The sequence below is a fragment of the Dufourea novaeangliae genome, unplaced genomic scaffold, assembly GCF_001272555.1.
Source record: "Dufourea novaeangliae isolate 0120121106 unplaced genomic scaffold, ASM127255v1 scaffold378, whole genome shotgun sequence".
NCBI lineage: Eukaryota > Metazoa > Arthropoda > Insecta > Hymenoptera > Halictidae > Dufourea > Dufourea novaeangliae.
This window is the reverse complement of record NW_015374245.1, coordinates 3,749-21,788: the sequence shown is the minus strand read 5'-3', so window position 1 is coordinate 21,788 and position 18,040 is coordinate 3,749. Positions and strand designations below refer to the sequence as shown.

Genomic DNA, 18,040 nt, shown 5'->3' with positions numbered 1-18,040 from the left:
ATTTTAATGTTTTTTAAATTGTTTACCCATCTTTGTTTTTTAAAAAAGTTTATTCCAAGGATGTATATTGAAATATAGTTAGTAATTTGATAAACAGATTTTGAATAATAAAATTTTGTAACTGATTTCGTAGAAAAAGACAAAATAACTTTATCAAATTCGTTTTGCAGGTAGAAGGAAATAAAACGTAATCTTGTAATATTTGCAATACAGTTGGACAATAATTTATTCATAATTTCTTCATTTCTATAGTTCCAACTGTCTGTTAGTTGGGGTACCGCGTGGAGGAAAAAATTTTAATTCCACGTTCTACTGCAGATCCGATGCATGATATCTGAATGGGGCGAGGACGATAATTACGAACTTGATAATTATCATTATTGTGTTATCCATATCGGCTACATGGAGCGTAGAATTCCTCTGGCATTTTAATGTCCCCCGTGCAACCGCCTTTTGTACGTGAATGATGTATTCGATGCGCGTACCATCGAGGAGACGTCATTGCGTCACTGTTCAATAATTCAGAAAACAATTGCAAATTCAAATATCACATTACAATGTTTCAGAATTATCTCAATTAAACTACACACACATGTTTTCAAATAGCATATGTGTTTCTTAAACCACATTACGCTATTACACAAAACTTCTAATAATTATCTTTTAATCATATTTAACCTCCAGATTCCGATGACAGGGTCACCAACGACTCATCAATGTGATTACGATTCTATGAAATCTTGTTATGGGTTACGATTGATCCGGCCATCGACTCTGACCGTCCATACTTAATTGTTTAAAACACTAGATTATTCAACAATACATAACTAGTTTTTAATATTATTAATATTGAGCTTGCTATTTTTTATTGTAATGTTTGAACAAGTTCGTGGAAAATTTCGGTATTGTTTGACAAAAAATCGTGGTTCGAGGATGTGAAAAGCTGGCAGAGCAATTTTATTTTAGGGGGATAACTTTTGGAATATGCAAAGTGTTCAAATAAAACGTGATTAGCTTGATATTGTTAATATTGAGCTTAGTAATTTTTTATAGTAATACTTGAAAATATTCATGGAAAATTTGGGGGATGGTTTAAAAAGAAAAAATAGTGGTTGAGAAAAGTCAGTAAACCAAGTCACAGCTACTACTTATTATTATATTGTTAATTGTCGCGAAACTATTGAGTTGCATGCGTGACTTTTCAAGATAATGACGTGAATTCACAATGACGGCGCATGCTTGATATCGACTTGTGGCAGCAATAGCCTCGTGAAAACGCAGTCACAGCCGCAGCAGCAACAGCAACAGAGAAATGAGGATAGATTGGAAGGGGAACAGAAACGGTATCAGTGGTACGAGACACACAAAACGAGAATATTTATCGGAAATTCCAACCAAAGTGAACAAATATTGAAGTTCCCAATTTCGTGGCTGTTGAAAAATTTAAATCGCTGCCTTTGACCTCTTTCGGTTTATACTGTCCATTTAAATGCCTCAACATGATACGTTCAATATACTACTGTCTAAATTCTTTTAATTAGTTGAAAATACAAAAGATTCTTACTTGAATCTTTTTAGTTCCAGTAATATTATAAAATTGTGCTATTCGTGTTTTCCCTTAATTTGTAATTGTACAATAATATTCGTATAATTATAAAATAACAGAGTTTAAAATGTTAATTATACGATACAAGTTTAAAATATCGTGGGAAACAATTTAAATCTTAACTGAATCTTTTTAGTTTCTGCAAATAATTCATTCATTGTACGATAAAACATAATTGAGGACAATAATATTATTCTTTGAAGTCAAATAAAATCACAAAACATCTCATATAATTTTATAGTCTTTAGCAGGAACAAAACTTGTAAATTCTCACTTTCAATCTTCCACACCCCTAACAGAAAATAACCCCTCTAAACAATTGAATAAACAGCGCGTAAAAAATCGGAATCATTTTGCAGAAAGGGTTTTAAAAATATCGTTGAATCGTGTTTTTCGTGTCTGCGAAAAAAAAGTGCGCTGTCGCTTTGAGTTGTCGCAAGGGGCGCAGTCGCGCCGAAATTCCATCAGTCCGGCATTGACCGTCGCCTGGTGTTTTTCCCACATTTCCACGTCCACGGGAAAAAATTGAAACAGCTTGTCACAGATCGAACACTTCTGGAAAAGCACAGCAGAATTTAGTGACAGCCATCGTGGTGAAAGACTCAACCCCTTTCTGGTGAAATTTTGCATGCCTCTGAATATTTCAATTTATAAACTTTTAATAATAATTTGTTATTTTTTTTACCTTCACTATGTACTATTCTATCGGATAAAGTAATATTTTTTAGGGCTGAAGTTACTGGGGGTTGAATTTCTTTTGCATGTTTATTCGGTTATATTCATTACTTCGAGTATTTTTTTCGTGTTAAATTTTGATAGCATGTTAATTATTTCTGTTTTAAAATTCGCCACCGTTGGAGTAGTTTGTTCAAGTAGCATGGCGAATACGACGCCGCTTGTTGCATCTGTGATGTGTAAACCATCGGGGGTTGTTCTGGAGTGTTGGTTTCGTTCATACCACTTCGTTCCTGTGGTACATGAATTCCAGACCAGTAGAATTTTTGGAACTTTACAAGCGAGAAATCATACGAATACCGTAATTAAATACCACCGTTCCTAATGTAAAATTATATTTGCATATCCTTCATTTTTACATTTTCGACCATATAAACAATTTTTCATCTGTATTACCAACTCGATGACTAAAAAATTCCCTTTATTCGATAAAACAATAAAAATCCAAAGTTCGATCCAAAAATCAAAAATTGATTAATGATAGTCAGGCTTAAACACAGATAGGCAGATTCTCACCCTTATATCCTCTGCTATATTTTATTTCTGTGTATTACTGATTTTCACTAAATAATTTAATTTAACTAATTACCATTGTATTCACGTAGTTTCATAGTGTTACTATTATTTATTATCCCATATAATGCCCTAAGGCGAACATTAACAAATAATAATTATTATCCCATATATTATCATTACCACCTTTAAATTTCCACTATCCTATCCCTTTTAACTGTGAAATTCCTAATTTCTATTCATTCAAATAATAGTGGTTAGAAATGTTTAAAGAAGCATTATTACCACAACGTCGTCGCACTCCACACGCGTTTAAACTACCCCATCCGCCGCTACCCCTATTTCGCTTCCGCAAAGTGCATTGCAAATATTCATCAATAACGCCTCGCGTCTGATCAACCGCTTGTTGCACACGCCCCGAGTAAACAAGTGGCTTGAAACGCTCCTAATGCTCTCCGCCACCCCTTTCTGTCTCAAAGCGGACGGGGGAATTGTTTTTTCGACGCGTAAAAAGAGAGCATTACCACAACGCACTTCCAGACAATATGTTTATGAAAATCCCGGCTCTCTTTTTCTCTCCACTCTGTTTTACACGAGAAAGGAATTTTTTTTTTTTCAGAGACTCAGTCTCAAAGCAGTAAATGTGGCGAGCGGACTGGGGGTAGGGGGTTGGAGACGAGAAGATTCTCGTGGAGGGTTGAAAGGGTTTAACGCTCGAGTGACTCTCGTAGCCGGGTGGAACGTTGGTAATAAAGACACGTAAATATAATTAATTGGTGATATTATGATTAATATTCTTAGGGGTTGTTTCCTGCCATTTCATTTTCTATCAATATTCAATCTGATTCGTGTTTGGTTTATCAGGAAGAATATTGATTGAAATAACTAATTTATAGCCAAATTAATGCCTACAAACACTTCGACTACTGTACATAAATTACAATTGTTAATTAGGGGACGATCTGCATAAAGATTGTATAAATAATTGTGTACAATGTAATTTATTCCATTACTGATCACAATAAATTTATGTTGAACATTGTCACCCCAAAATAGATAAAATTGAAGTCGTTATTTCAATTACGTTACTGAATTAATAGTTTCGTTTTTTTAATGTTTATACGCTGAAAGGGATGTAATATATAAAATTGAGATATTAATAGAAAATCCGTGATACCGATCGATACTAAAGTCTCACGGATATTATTTTCTATTTTCCGTTGAGTCTGTAATTCCTTGAAAAATTACTTACGAACAACGACGATCCATTTAATGATGGTAACTGGATCGAGATAACACGGATGGGTTGGACTTTAATTGAAATTGATCCGCGTTAACGAGTTCGTTGATTTTTCGCAGCGTATTGTCCACCATCGCGAACATCGTTTTCCGTAGGAACAGGAGAGAATTGGCAAAGAGAAAATGTCCCGGGCGATTGCGAGGGAAAGGGGGTGGAACGTCGAGGAGGGTGAATTTGTGGAGCGAGCAATTGATGTCGTTGTACGCAATCGTCTGACCAACGAACCGTGCCACCACAGGTAAATCAACTATGTTAGCCTCGAAAATATTGCATAAATGCTCCTCGAATTTAGCGATGCAACTTCTGTCGAAAGTAAATTAACAATTAGGAATATACTTATGCATTACACTATCAACACATTTATTATTATTTATTTTATTTATTATGCTATAGATTTATATATTTGAGAATTATTATTATTATATAGGCGACACAGTTATCTGCTCAGAATTGGGAACTAAAGTTTTTGGTAAAACTTCGAATAAACCAGATTTAAGTAGGACCTGTGAGATTCAAAGAAGGTTAAAGATTATTTTTGCGATCTAATCATTGTACAATATAATTGTAAAATAGATTCGACATCAATGGTAGTATTATTTCATGATTCAATATATTGACAATATTATTAATAATGAATCTTAAGCAAATTTTCTAATGTCAGTGAAATTCATCCAACGTTAAAGAAGTTATAAACAAAATTCTATTAATAATAGTACAGAAAAAGCATGTAATGCCACACGAATCAGTAAAAAATCCATCCACAGAAAAATGTTTTCAACCGATAAAGAATAAATCGAAACTCTGCAAATCACGTGATCGTCTAAGCAATCCATAATCGCAAAACTTCTCCGTCGACAACTGAAGAATGAAAAAGGTATAACCGTGGAACCGGTCCACCGATAGAACGCAAAAGCGTCGTGCAAAAGACAATCGAATTAGCATAGCGGCCTCGGATGCAAATCATCGGTTGATCTGGAGAGAAGAAAAGAAAAGAAAAACGAAAAAGAAAAAGAAACCAACAGAGAGAGACGATGCTTCTCTACTTGTCATCCCTGCCAGGTCCCACCTGGCTGGAGTTGTAAACAAAATTGAGGGTTGCCCGAGGGTGAGGAAAACGGAAGTTGGAGGGGGAAGGAAGACCGTGGTGGTGCGAGACTGCGAGGTGTCCGCGTCAGTAGCACGGCGGTCACAGATCCTTTCGGAGCCGAGAACCTAGCTGATCGCGTGTGAACAGTCATCCGAATCTTGTTCCGCAACGTGTGATGGACCAAAATCGAATCGTCTATATATCTATACAGTGACAATAACAGAACAACAAGCCTGACAAAGATACCCTAAGTTCGTCAAAGACAGAACGAAAATAGTGTCGAAATTGATGATCGAAAAGGTACCGTCGATAACCACGAACTGACCGATCCGCGAAGTGGAGAGACTCTGAAAACATTCCCCCGTGGCGATCCATTGATCGTCCGAGTTGCCGCACACACGACGGACGTACTGCCCGATCGAGAGCAGCCGCGATGTCAACGTTACACCGGTCGTTGACACAGTTCCCGGGTTGAAAATCGGACGCCTTCCACCGCGGCCACAGTTGGATCCAGCCGAAGACAACGGACAGAAAACGGGTGTTTGTTGGACAGTGGGTATCGAGGATGAAGTCCGAGGGGAACAACGGTTACCTCAGGGCCACCGTGATCAACGAGCAGAATGAAGTGACGCCGGGCCCCGGTCAGGAGATACCTGCCGGGAACGCTATTCAGGTAGGGCACACACACGGTTCTTTTCTTTGGCTGGAGGGGAATTTCGCTGCTGAGAGGTCGGGACTGGGGTAGCTTATTCAGATGGGACATCTGTCTTCCCTCGGGCTAGGGATGCGGAATTTTATTGCTCGGAGGTTTGGACTGGAGTTGCTTATTTAGATAGGACATCTGTATTACTTCTGGTTGGAGATTCTGATTGGAATTTTATTCCAGAAGGAGTAGATTAATGTAACTTATTTTGATAGGACATCTGTATTACTTCTGGTTGGAGATGGAGAATTTTATTGCTGAAGATTTAGACTAGAATAACTTATTCAGGTAGGGTACCTAATTCTAGTCTGGTTGTAGATGGAGAATTTTGTTACTGAAGAATTAGATTAGAGTAGCCAGTTCTGATGGAACATCTACCTTCCTCTTGGTTGGAGATGGAGAATTTTTTCAGGACTAGACTAATGTAACTTATTTTGATAGGACATCTGTATTACTTCTGGTTGGAGATGGAGAATTTTATTACTGAAGAATTAGACTAGAATACCTTATAATAGGGTACCTAACTTCATTCTGGTTGTAGGTGGAGAATTTTGTTACTGAAGAATTAGGCTAGAGTAGCTAGTTCTGATGGAACATTTACCTTCCTTTTGGTTGGAGATGGAGAATTTTTTCAGGACTAGACTAATGTAACTTATTTTGATAGGACATCTGTATTACTTCTGGTTAGAGATGGAGAATTTTATTACTGAAGAATTAGACTAGAATACCTTATAATAGGGTACCTAACTTCATTCTGGTTGTAGGTGGAGAATTTTGTTACTGAAGAATTAGATTAGAGTAGCTAGTTCTGATGGAACATTTATCTTGCTTCTGGTTGGAGGTGGAGAAGTTTATTTCTGAAGGATTGGACTAAAGTAACTTACTTATTGTTAAATATTTTTCTTGCTGAAGAAGTAGCCTGGAGTAGCTTGTTTAGATAGGACTAGAGTAATTGTTGGAGTAATTGAGGATTTAGAGTAATTTGTTCAAGTAAAAAGTGGCTCTTTTTTCTGATTAAAGGTATAGAATTCTATTGCTGATGGATTGATCTAGGGGAGATATGATAGTAGCAGGATGGCATACTTGAACTCAAATTAGAAGGATTTATTAGTCAGTATTTTCTTAAATTTATGACAACTTTGTGAATAATTTGAGGGCACTAGGATATATATGGGACCTATTTGGAATAATCTCCAAATACCAGTTTCCAGAGAATTTGTAGCGCCTACGTCCTCCCAGTAAATCTCCACTTCTTCATAACTGAAAACTGTTAGGTTAACCAGTGTGTAGTCCTCATTGGAAGGAAAAATAGTAGATCACTGATTCCTTTACAATGGCGACGGTAAGACATTTATTTTAGACTCTTATATATTCTTTATATACCCATTAACACTCGTCTCTCCCTCAGTAACTGACCCTTAATATTTACAACCACTCTGTGCTACTAAATTGCTATCTTTGATATGAATATGGAACCAACCCCATTCATCTTTCACCTCGCAAGTCTTCCATCCCCTAACTATCACTATGTTCTATTCTCCTAATTAAAGATTTAATAATCCAAAATTAAAAATTAATACCCAATGGGGTCAGTGAGCCCAAGATTGTTCGCGAAGGAATGGAAAGAAAAATGATGATCTGGTTACAGGTGACCTACGGTCCTCATGGAAACACGACCACCACGGTGCTCCACCATCCTGGGAACAGTCGAAGGCCGATCGGCGGCATAACAAGGGCCACGTCGATCACTCGTAGACGGCGAGAGCCGGCCAGCAGGCAGCAATTGCTCGGTGTTCTGGCCGTCACTTTGTTCGCTACTTGCCTTTTCATTCTTCTGTTGCTGGCGCTGAACACGAGCCGCGAGTGCGTCCAGGAGACCCGTGAGTTGAATTGAACCCTAAACGACGCCAGTTATACAGACAACGATTCGGTTTAATTAAGCGGCGGTCGACCGTCTTTAAACGCGCGCCTAGGTGTTGGGGTCCGATAGTGTTGGGATTAGAGACGCTGGGACGTGGCCGTTAGGTGTTTGCTATGGATTAGTCTGCGATTGAATTGGGTATTAGTGGCGTCTATGCCGAAATAATACTGGCACGCACGTAAAGGGTCATGGCGATTTTATGGGAGACGGAATAGAAATTGTTTTATTTGCATAACGTTATTTCACGCAAAGTTGCATTAATATAAGTGTTTGGAAAATTTATTAGATTGACATCACCATAGTTCCGTACAATTTTGATGTCACCTTAGAAAATTGTAGGAGGGAATTCTACATCAGTCTTATACATTGCACTTTTTTTTCCCTTGGATTTTTAGGACCAGTCCCTCGAGTCTTAAGGTCTAACGCTGCGTTTACACTATATAGCAAAGTTAGAAAAATTGTTAGAAAAACAGAGAAAAATATGTTGTATAACATTTTTCGTATTATTTAGCAAGTTATATGTTATTCAACGAGAGTTTATTATTAAATAATGAGATGCGAAATGTTATACAAACTTGTTACAGACTCGCCCAGAAAGTAGAATTTTGTAAGAAGTTATAAAAATATGTTATATAACAAAGTTATAAAAGGCAGACGCAACTTAAGATCTTGGGGCCCTTTTTACCTGTTACTCTTGATGGTAATTGTGGTGTTGCTTGATTAATCTATCTGAAAGAAAAGAGTATTAAACAGCCTATAACGAATTTAATCACGTCTGATTAAATGATGTTACAAGTTTCATTGGACCAATAGCTTCAATATCAACGAAATTCACTCAGAGGTATTAAATTGCTATCGATTTCGGGTAGATCCAGACATGGAGGGGTTCATTAATTTTAATGGCTCCGGTAATTGAATAACGATGATACAATGAGACTCCTTATGATGGATACTACTATAATATTTTATGACAGAGCTGTTAATAGCTTAATACCCTACGTAATTTTGTTGCTACTGATCACCACTTATGAAATATTGAAGGGTACACTAACCTGATTTACAAAACTGTATCCCTTTGATTGTATTTAAACGATTACATACTTAGATGATTATTATTAACTTTTTTTATAATTGTCTATACTCTCCTTATAATCACGCTATGCGAACCTCTCTATAAGCACGCTGTCAGGCCCCAGCAACGGAACTATAGAGAGAGTACGTTGTAATCCACTAGAATCTTTTCAAAAAAAAATATTATTCGTTTAAATTTTATTAATTTTACAGACGTAGTATAATGGCACTTTTAACGCCATATTTATTTTCGACACCATTTTAAGAGAAAAAAATTGCTGACGTTTTTTATTCCATTATCAGAGTGTTAAGCGAACAACAAATGAAATTTATGTTCTTCGAAACGAAAGTTCGTAGTGGAAAGAGCGCACCTTTTAACGTTGAGCGGTGTTCGTGTCAGAAATGAACATCGATCAGCCGAATCGAATCGAATTGAGTCGAGGCAATCAAGTTCCACTCGAAAAGGCCGCTTCGCCGTATTACCTCATAGCCACTGGCAGAATTAATCGCTTCGCTGACATCCATAAACGCTCCTGCGAAATAGGACCGTCATTTATAATATATTATATCCGAAACTTTCGAACTCGATGAATTGCCCCGTATAAATTTTACCAAGGCCTAGAATTCACGTCACAGTTAACACGATTCCTTTCGTTTTTATAGAAAGTTGAACAGAAGCAAAAATTAGTTTTACTTTCTAATGAAAGTATGCTCGTTGGTAGAATGGAAATGTTTGTGCAAACATAAATTTCGATGAAATACAAACTTGTTAAAAATATATTCATTCAATTTTTAACTGCACACAATTTCAGACGATAAAATATGCGTACGGAAATTCGCAGAAATAAATCAGTATTTAGAATATTTATTCCAACATTTACATAAGGTATTTTTAATACATTGAAATTAATCTGTTTTCGTTTGCAAATTGAAAACCCTGTCGAATAGTTTGCTTAGTTAGATTTATTAAGACAAATTGTTTAAAAATAATTTATCGATCAATACATCTTATCAGATCGTTTTGCAGGTAATACAAAATTTCCCTCGATTTTTTCCCCACGAAATAAAAGAGCATGAATGTCGATTGAAATGAATTGCTAGAAAATTAGGATGGAATTTGTACGCAAACTGTTCGAACAAAACGGTGCACGGTGTTTCGCAGAAGGACACATAGCGGAGCGTCATTCGTGAGCACGAGGCGCATAACAATGCCGCCTTTGTCTCGAGCATCAGGTGGTAGAAACAAGAGAATTTCGCGAAACGGAAAATTGCGTTTTGCTTTTAACGCAAATTAGCTCACGGGTCATTAACAGAAGGAGGGGGAATGACGGTTTTTGTTTGTCTGGTGACTTTAATGCTGCGGCTGGTTAGAGACTTCGTTTTTGTTTCAGGTCCGAACGTCTGCATGACGGAGGAATGCGTCAGAACAGGTAAAATTACATACTATTATCAATCAACGTATATTTTTCAGCGAAGAAAAAGTTTGTTACTTAACAATTTTACTTTGCATTAGTTGTAACAATATTTAGTTCACTATTTCTTTTAAATAAATTATGGTATATTTATACCCAGATAGCACACAGACGGTTTAAAACGGTTTAAGGCTCAAATTCGATATTTGTCTTTAAAAATTGCAAGTCATTTTTTGAATTCCATTTCTCCTACTTTCTCTACGCAACACGCCATTTTAATAAAAGAAAAGACGGGAAAATGTTTCAAATTCTGATGTTATACAAAGTTTAGGACATATAATATGAAATTCTGTACAATAAATGGGTGAGCAAGTGTCGACGTACCCAATGACTAGTTCAAAAATCATGGGTTCACTACAGGAATATGTATTTCAGTGAAAGACATAACTTCCATCAGGTGCAACCAATTTTCTATTTAATCCGTAACTCAATAAGATCCTTAAATAAAGAAACAAATCCCTACTTTTCTTCTTATCTATACGAATCAATTTGTAAAATGTCATTTCGCAAAAGAATCTGCATTATAAATTATTACTTTGGTGACAATATTTGGAAGATTTCTTGACGATCAGCAGTACGAAATTTCTACAAACGAGTCCAAACATTAAAAAAACGATGTTACTATCACCACTAACTCATTATTTATCCTGAACAAACGCATTGTTTATATAAAAAAAATATGTTTTAAAAAATGTTCGAAATATGCTTAAACTCTTGATTTCATATAAAACAAAAAACATTTCTCCATTAGGTAGGGATAAATAACAATCGAAAACGCGAGTCAGCATTCCCAAGCCTCCGTTCTGACAATTAAATCCCGCGCCACTGTCGGATCATCAATCGAGTCGATTCGTCGAATTCGCGGGAAAACGGAAAATCGAATTCCGAGGCTGACTCGCCACCCTCCTACGGTCAACAAGCAATTCCGTTGGGATCGGTTAATCCGATTTCGTAGTGGCGTGCCTGCGCGCGCGCGCTCGCGACCTGCACGCGTTCCGTCACAGCACAAACGCAATTCCCAGTGACCACCAATCAGTTCCCGCCGATCTGATTGGATTTCGCTCCCTCGGTCGCCACACGAATATTACGTCGCGCGACATGTATTCGGCGTTCAGACGCCACGGTTTCTGCGCAGTGAGTCAAGTTTTTTTTTTTAATCCCCCTTCCACCGTCGTCTGACAGGATCTATCATCTGGAAACGAAATAATTGATTTCGACGGGTGAACGAAATCGAAGGGAATTTCAATTTAATCCTTTACCTACTCTTGACTATGTTCGATATATTAATTAATATACAACTGTACTTAATAACAAACTGGACTTAATAGATATGTATAGTAGTCATTTTCTTTGAGTCCAAGTGAAATTCTGTTTCATTGGTATTAATATTTATGATTTAGAGTAAATGATACACTTGCCCTGAGAATAAAATTTCTTTGTATGTGGGAAATTATTAACGATAATGTAATGCTTGAAAGTACAGTCGTCAAAAAAATCGTAATGCGTCGTTAAATAACTTTGCATTTTTGTTTCTTTAGCAATTTAAAACAGGTAACCCTTGTATAACACGGTGATTAGGTTCTTGAGAATGACTGTTATGGGAATTCGTATTATACGAAACTAAGGATTATACTTTTAGAATAGTTAAAGGATCACGTTCGTGTTGTTGTTGTTTAAAACAATTTTAGTAAAGATAACCCTCGTATAACACGCTGAATAGCAATACATATATCCTTTATTGGGCGCCGTTATCTGACGCCATTTTAGTTAAACAGAGAGCGGGAAACTTTGTGAAATTAAAAAAATATTATAGTTTTCTAATGAAAATAGTGGATTAATCGCATTTATTACCGTTTGAGAATCCAAAGAGTAATAATAATACGTTTTTCCTTCATTTTGGTAGTAATTTTCTCTCGTGAAAAATTGAACTTTAGAAAATAAAGTGGAAGGGGTAATAAACACGCCGCGGAGCGAATTATTTTTCCTTTAATATTGTATAATTGGCGTCTTTCTACCGCCTGGTTGAGAATAAAAAGCATTAATTAAGCGTGGATTCTACGCGAAAAGCAGAAGAGAATAGCATGCTCGACCTGAATTTTAAAAATGCAGAGAAATAATGCGCGGGTAGCGTGTGCGGGGACGGTTTTCATGCGATCGTGCACGGAAGTTTAAACAGGAAAACAAGTTCTCCGACGTAATATTGAAAAAAAGAAACACTTCCTTTGACTATATTTTAACTTGAAAACTTTTTTAAGGTATACAAAAACACGACAAAAGATTTACAATGAATTTTCAAATGATTCAAATCTCCCAAGAAATGTAAATTTAAACACATACAATATTAAAAATTTCTTGATTTTGATTTCATACCATTTTTATAATTACATATTTTTATTCTGATATACATTTTTCCAATTAATTTATTTTCCCACGCTTTTGCGTTTACAAGGTAAAAACGTGTGTAGAAACTTCAAGAGGAAATTAAAAAGTTGATTTTTGAACCAATTTTTTTATTGGCTCAAGGTAATAAAATCCGGGAGCTCGGTGTCGCAATATTCCAGAGGAACCTCGTTATCCGTGAAAGATAATTTATCGGGGGTTTAATTAATCCTGAGATCGCAGCGAGCCCGGTTTTCACTCGATTAGCCCGGTCGGGGATATTAATCCTCCACAAAATTACCGGGTGCGATTAAACCAATTTAAACTATGATTTAGAAATATCGAAAGTTGAATTGCATTAACGAAACACCATCTACCTTTCATCTTTTATAATTCTATTTGAATCATAAATACCAAATAAATAAATAAAACAGAAGAAATTTTTTGGAACACTATGATGAGCGATGACGTCACGGTGGCGTCATGTGAGCGCCAACTGGCACTTTTCAGAACTTCAAAGTCAGTGAATTCAATTTAATTTTACATACATAACACAATCCATACTTTTTAATTCTTACCAAAACCTCTGGTGAAAGTTACTCCCAAAACTAGCGAATATACAGTTAATGAAACTAGAGAGGTCCAATAATGAATGAACATATACCATTTCTTAAAAAAGAATTTAGTTTATTAAACAATACTTTCACGTTTAAAGCAACAATATTACATTTACAGTTGGTATTATTGAATCATTTACAGACTTCAATAAAAAAGATCAACTCGGGACCTCCTAAGTGCAATAAATCCTCGATGAGTGTTCGAAGGCTTCTTGGCACTGACAAGCAGAGATCCCGAGATGCAACGCTGACTTTTTAATAAGGTTTAATATAGTGGTAGTGCTTGGAATCCCGAAGCGAATGATATTTGTTTCAACCGCATTTGACCATTAGTTCACGAAATATTTAATGTTCAGTGCCGAGGAACCTTCGAACACTCATCGTGAATTTACTGTAGCTGAAACAGGCGAGCGATTTTCGAGGCAATCTCTATTTATACATGTCTTCCAGCGGCGAGTTTACTGTCAGCGATGGATCGAACAGCGGCGCCCTGCGTGAACTTCTTTCAATACGCCTGCGGCACGTGGAACCAGGTGCACATGATACCAGAGGATCGTAGCTCGATCAGCACATTCGAGGTGCTAGCGGACCAGTTACAAGTGATCCTGAAGCGGGTCCTAGAGGAAGCGCCGAACAGTAAAGACAACGCTGCCACCCTGAAGGCGAAGATGTTCTACAAGTCGTGCATGGACATCCGTGGGTACAACGAAAATTTTTGTCGATCGCGTGCACCAATCGAACAGTCGCCTATCTCTGCTACACGTACCAACGAGTAATTCAGTTGTTCGCTGGTTTAGTCAACAGTCAATGATGATGTCAAAAGCCTATTCCCAGTTGCGTCCAATAGTCAGTAGTAGCTATTATGCCAAAAGCCTATTCTCAGTTGCTCCCAATAGCCAACGGTAGCTATCATGTGAAAAGGCTATTCTTAATTGGTCCCAGCAACCAATTGTAGTTATCATGTTAAAAGCCCATTCTCTGTTGCTCCCAACAGCAAAAGGTTGCTATTATGCCAAAAGCCTATTCTCAGTTGATTCCAATAGCCAACGGTAGCTATCATGTGAAAAGGCTAATTGTTCCCAGCAGCTAATGGTAGTTATCATGTTAAAAGTCCATTCCCAGTTACTTCCAACAAGCAATGGTAGCTATTACGTTAAAAGCCTATTCTCAGTTGCTCCCAATAGCCAATGGTAGCTATCATGTGAAAGTCATATTCTCAGTTGCTCCCAATAGCCAATGGTCGCGACCACGTTAAAAGCCTATACCTAGTTGTTCCCAACAACCAATGGTAGCGATCACGTCAAAAGCCAGCAGCTAGTTGTTCCCAACAATCAATGGTAGCCAATCGCGTCAAAAGACTATTCTCAGTTTCTCCCAAGAACCAATGGTAGGGATCATGTAAAGAACCCACTGTCAGTAGCTCCCAACACCGCCAAGTTCATGACACAAGCCACTGACAAGGCCCCGCTGAATTTAGACTTCACGTGAATTGTTCCATTCAGTGATGAATTACTTGCTGGTACACCCGGTAGCAGACTTCACGATAGACAATCAGCAGTTAGTGTCAGTGCCCTGAGTGTTTCAATGTTTGTGACAGCTCGGATTAGGAAGACCGGTGATGCCCCGCTGAAAAGGGCTCTACTATTACTTGGGGGATGGCCAGCGGTGGTGGGCCCGTCTTGGAAACCGCCCTCGTTCACGATCGAGGTCCTGTTGGGTCGACTACGCGGCGAGTACAACGAGGGTGTCTTGCTGGAGCAATGGGTCGGCCCGGACGACAAGAATTCCTCCGCCAACATCCTCCAGGTGCGCCGGCAAAGTAAGGCCCCTTGGTCGACGTCTGCAGAGTATAAGAATTCCAACTGGAAAAAATGAGGACCGATGGGTGGTAACGAGATTAAGTTAGCGTTTCTGAACGGAACGCATCGATTCAGTTTCTCGATACACCGGGTCTTCATCTAGGCCCAAGTCTTTGTTTGGCTAACGATCCCGTACATTGTCCGCAGTTGGATCAGATGCAGCTGGCGTTGCCGAGTAGGGACTACTACCTGAAGAAGAATAGCGAGGCCCAGCTGAACGCGTACCATCGTTACATGACCAATGTCGCAGTGTTGCTCGGGGCGGATCCCAGGACTGCGGCGAAGGAGTTCGAGCAAGTGATCCTTTTGGAGAAACAGTTGGCCAATGTGAGAACGTAATCTGATCCTTTTGTATTGGGCCGTGGTCAGTTTGTTCTCTGAGAAAGGGATTCTTGGACGACTGGATGATCAAATCGTACTGTAGGCGGATCAAAAAGATGGCGTTTCGTCTTTGGAATCGTCTACAAAGACTCGTCAGTGGGGCTCACGGTATACGACCTCTACCCTAGACGCCTGGGTTGCTACTCAGCGGAGTCCCTTAAGTAGCCAAAGGCTCTACTTTCTGCTTGCGAGAAAAGTCGCCATCTAGCGGCCGCTACCAAAAACCCAAGCGACTGGGAGTAACGCGTCCACAGACCGCCTGTCCCATCAGATCTCCTACAGTACCCTTTAACAATTATTGCTACCCATTGTTACCTTTAAGTCCTTATGTGTCTTTAGTCCTGGTCTTGAAGACTCGATTGAGTCTACTTGCAATATTCCTCAGCTTTGGTCTTATTACCATATTATGTCTAAGGCAAGATGAGTCCAGGAATCCCTCGAGAGTATGATGCACCTCACTTCAACTCAATTTTCGAATGACTTTTAAGGCGTCACTGCCAGAAGCAGATAGACACGACACATCCGCCATGTATCGTAAGCTGACGTTGCGCGAGCTGCAGCATGAGATACCGCTGTTTAAGTGGCGGGCTTACCTCGAGGCATTTATCAGTGTTCCGATTACCGAGGAGGAACCAATCGTGGCGTACGCCATGCCTTATTTCGTGGAGATGGTTCGTATTGTGGAGAGAACAGATCGCAGGTAACGAGGTACCTTATGGCTTGAACGTGTTTGGGGGATGAAATTGTTTGGGAGATTTCTGTCGAATAATAGTTGTTTCGCAAGAGAATCGTCATATATGACAACCCTATTTTATATTAAATAACTTTTGTACGAGGTGGTAATTTTTAATGGCCTACCCTATACAGTCATGTGTGAAACAATAAAGGACTGACAATGTGTTATAGAACCCTACATAATTATATACTCTGGCGATTGGTCATGTCGATAATGCCCCACATGATAGACGACTACCAGCAAAAAAGGGTTGAATTTCGGAAGATCCTTCAGGGCATATTAAGCGAGCGAAATAGATGGTCTCAGTGTGTTGATTGGACGAATAAGAAGTTAGGCATGGCTGTGGGTGCTCTTTTCATACGTGACAACTTCAATCACGAAAGCAAGGTAGCAAGTATTCCATTTATGATAATCTTTAAAGACGTTCCAGTTAAGGTGGCCATAAAAAATGTCCTCATTATTTTTCGTGGGGGCAAGCAAAATAAATTTGGCTACTCTAACCCAGCGAAAATACCTTCGCCATTTGAGTGGTCACGTTAATGGCCTCTTTTTTTCGTATTCTTTGAACGATCATTTGATTCCCAGAAAACTGCGCTTGAGATGATTCATACTATTCGGGAGGCGTTCAACGAGCTCCTGGCAGAGAACCACTGGATGGACGACGAGACCAGAGCCGTCGCGAAAAGTAAAGCCGACTCCATGATCGAGAGGATCGGATATCCAGAATTCCTGAAGGACCCAGTTGAACTCTCCAACGAGTACGTGGTGGTACGTGACACCTATGACAAGATACCGGCGTGTTGTAACACACTTTAAGCCTGTCTTTCGTTGTTCAGCTGCGTATCACTGAGGATCACTTCTTAGAGAACGTTCTGGCGGTGGCGAAATACGACGCTCATCACAATCTACAGAAACTACGGAAACCGGTCGATAGGGACAAGTGGTCCACAGAACCTGCGGTCGTGAACGCTTTCTACAATACGAACAAGAATGATATTGGTAAATTCTCTTCCAGCTATTTTCACTGTTTCTCTGCAGATATTCAGATCGATATTAGGTCTTGTTTAGCCTGGATTGCAACAGGGGTTATGCTCAGAATAATCTTGGTCAGAGCTAGGACTCGGCCATATAGAGATCAAGTCAGATTAGATCCTATTAGGTGTCTGGGTTAGCTTAATGATCCAAATCACATCGGTTTGGACATAGATTAGGCTTGGCCCAGGTCGAGATTAGAACTAGATCAAGGATAGGACTAGGTCAAGGTTAAACTCAGGTTTAAACCTAGGTCGAGATTAGACCCAGGTCGAGATTAGGACTAGGTCGAGATTAGGACTAGGTCGAGATTAGGACTAGGTCAAGGTTAAACTTAGGTTTAAACCTAGGTCGAGATTAGGACTAGGTCGAGATTCTAGTTCAGTTCTATCCATTTTGGGAATCCTCTGTTAGTCCTATGTCCCTTTCTAGGTCCCCTATTCCACCTCCATTATTCATTACAGTCATTTTCAAGCCCTTCTAGATAAGAACCACCCATACACCTACTTAAGAGGAGTTAGGAGACTAGGAAAAGTGGTGAGACGCTATCAAGGCTTGGTCTGCTCAATCGCCGTCATTTTCTCTGTTCTTTCATTCGTAATCGATACTGTCATTTGTATTTTCATGG

At 38.7% G+C, this 18,040-nt stretch overlaps 1 protein-coding gene across 1 annotated transcript in view; it reads left to right on the top strand.

Annotated features, from left to right (window-relative positions):
• Window positions 1–5,156: 5,156 nt before the first annotated feature.
• Window positions 5,157–18,040, top strand: part of LOC107192501 (neprilysin-2-like) — a 13,707-nt gene continuing 823 nt past the window's right edge. The window contains exons 1-10 of the mRNA XM_015581778.1: window positions 5,157–5,914; window positions 7,593–7,824; window positions 10,328–10,366; window positions 13,855–14,100; window positions 15,002–15,210; window positions 15,411–15,590; window positions 16,133–16,344; window positions 16,551–16,767; window positions 16,966–17,148; window positions 17,217–17,379. Of these exons, the coding sequence (XP_015437264.1) occupies window positions 5,807–5,914; window positions 7,593–7,824; window positions 10,328–10,366; window positions 13,855–14,100; window positions 15,002–15,210; window positions 15,411–15,590; window positions 16,133–16,344; window positions 16,551–16,767; window positions 16,966–17,148; window positions 17,217–17,379 (1,789 nt within the window). The 5' untranslated portion in view covers window positions 5,157–5,806. The remainder of the gene's footprint in view (window positions 5,915–7,592; window positions 7,825–10,327; window positions 10,367–13,854; window positions 14,101–15,001; window positions 15,211–15,410; window positions 15,591–16,132; window positions 16,345–16,550; window positions 16,768–16,965; window positions 17,149–17,216; window positions 17,380–18,040) is intronic.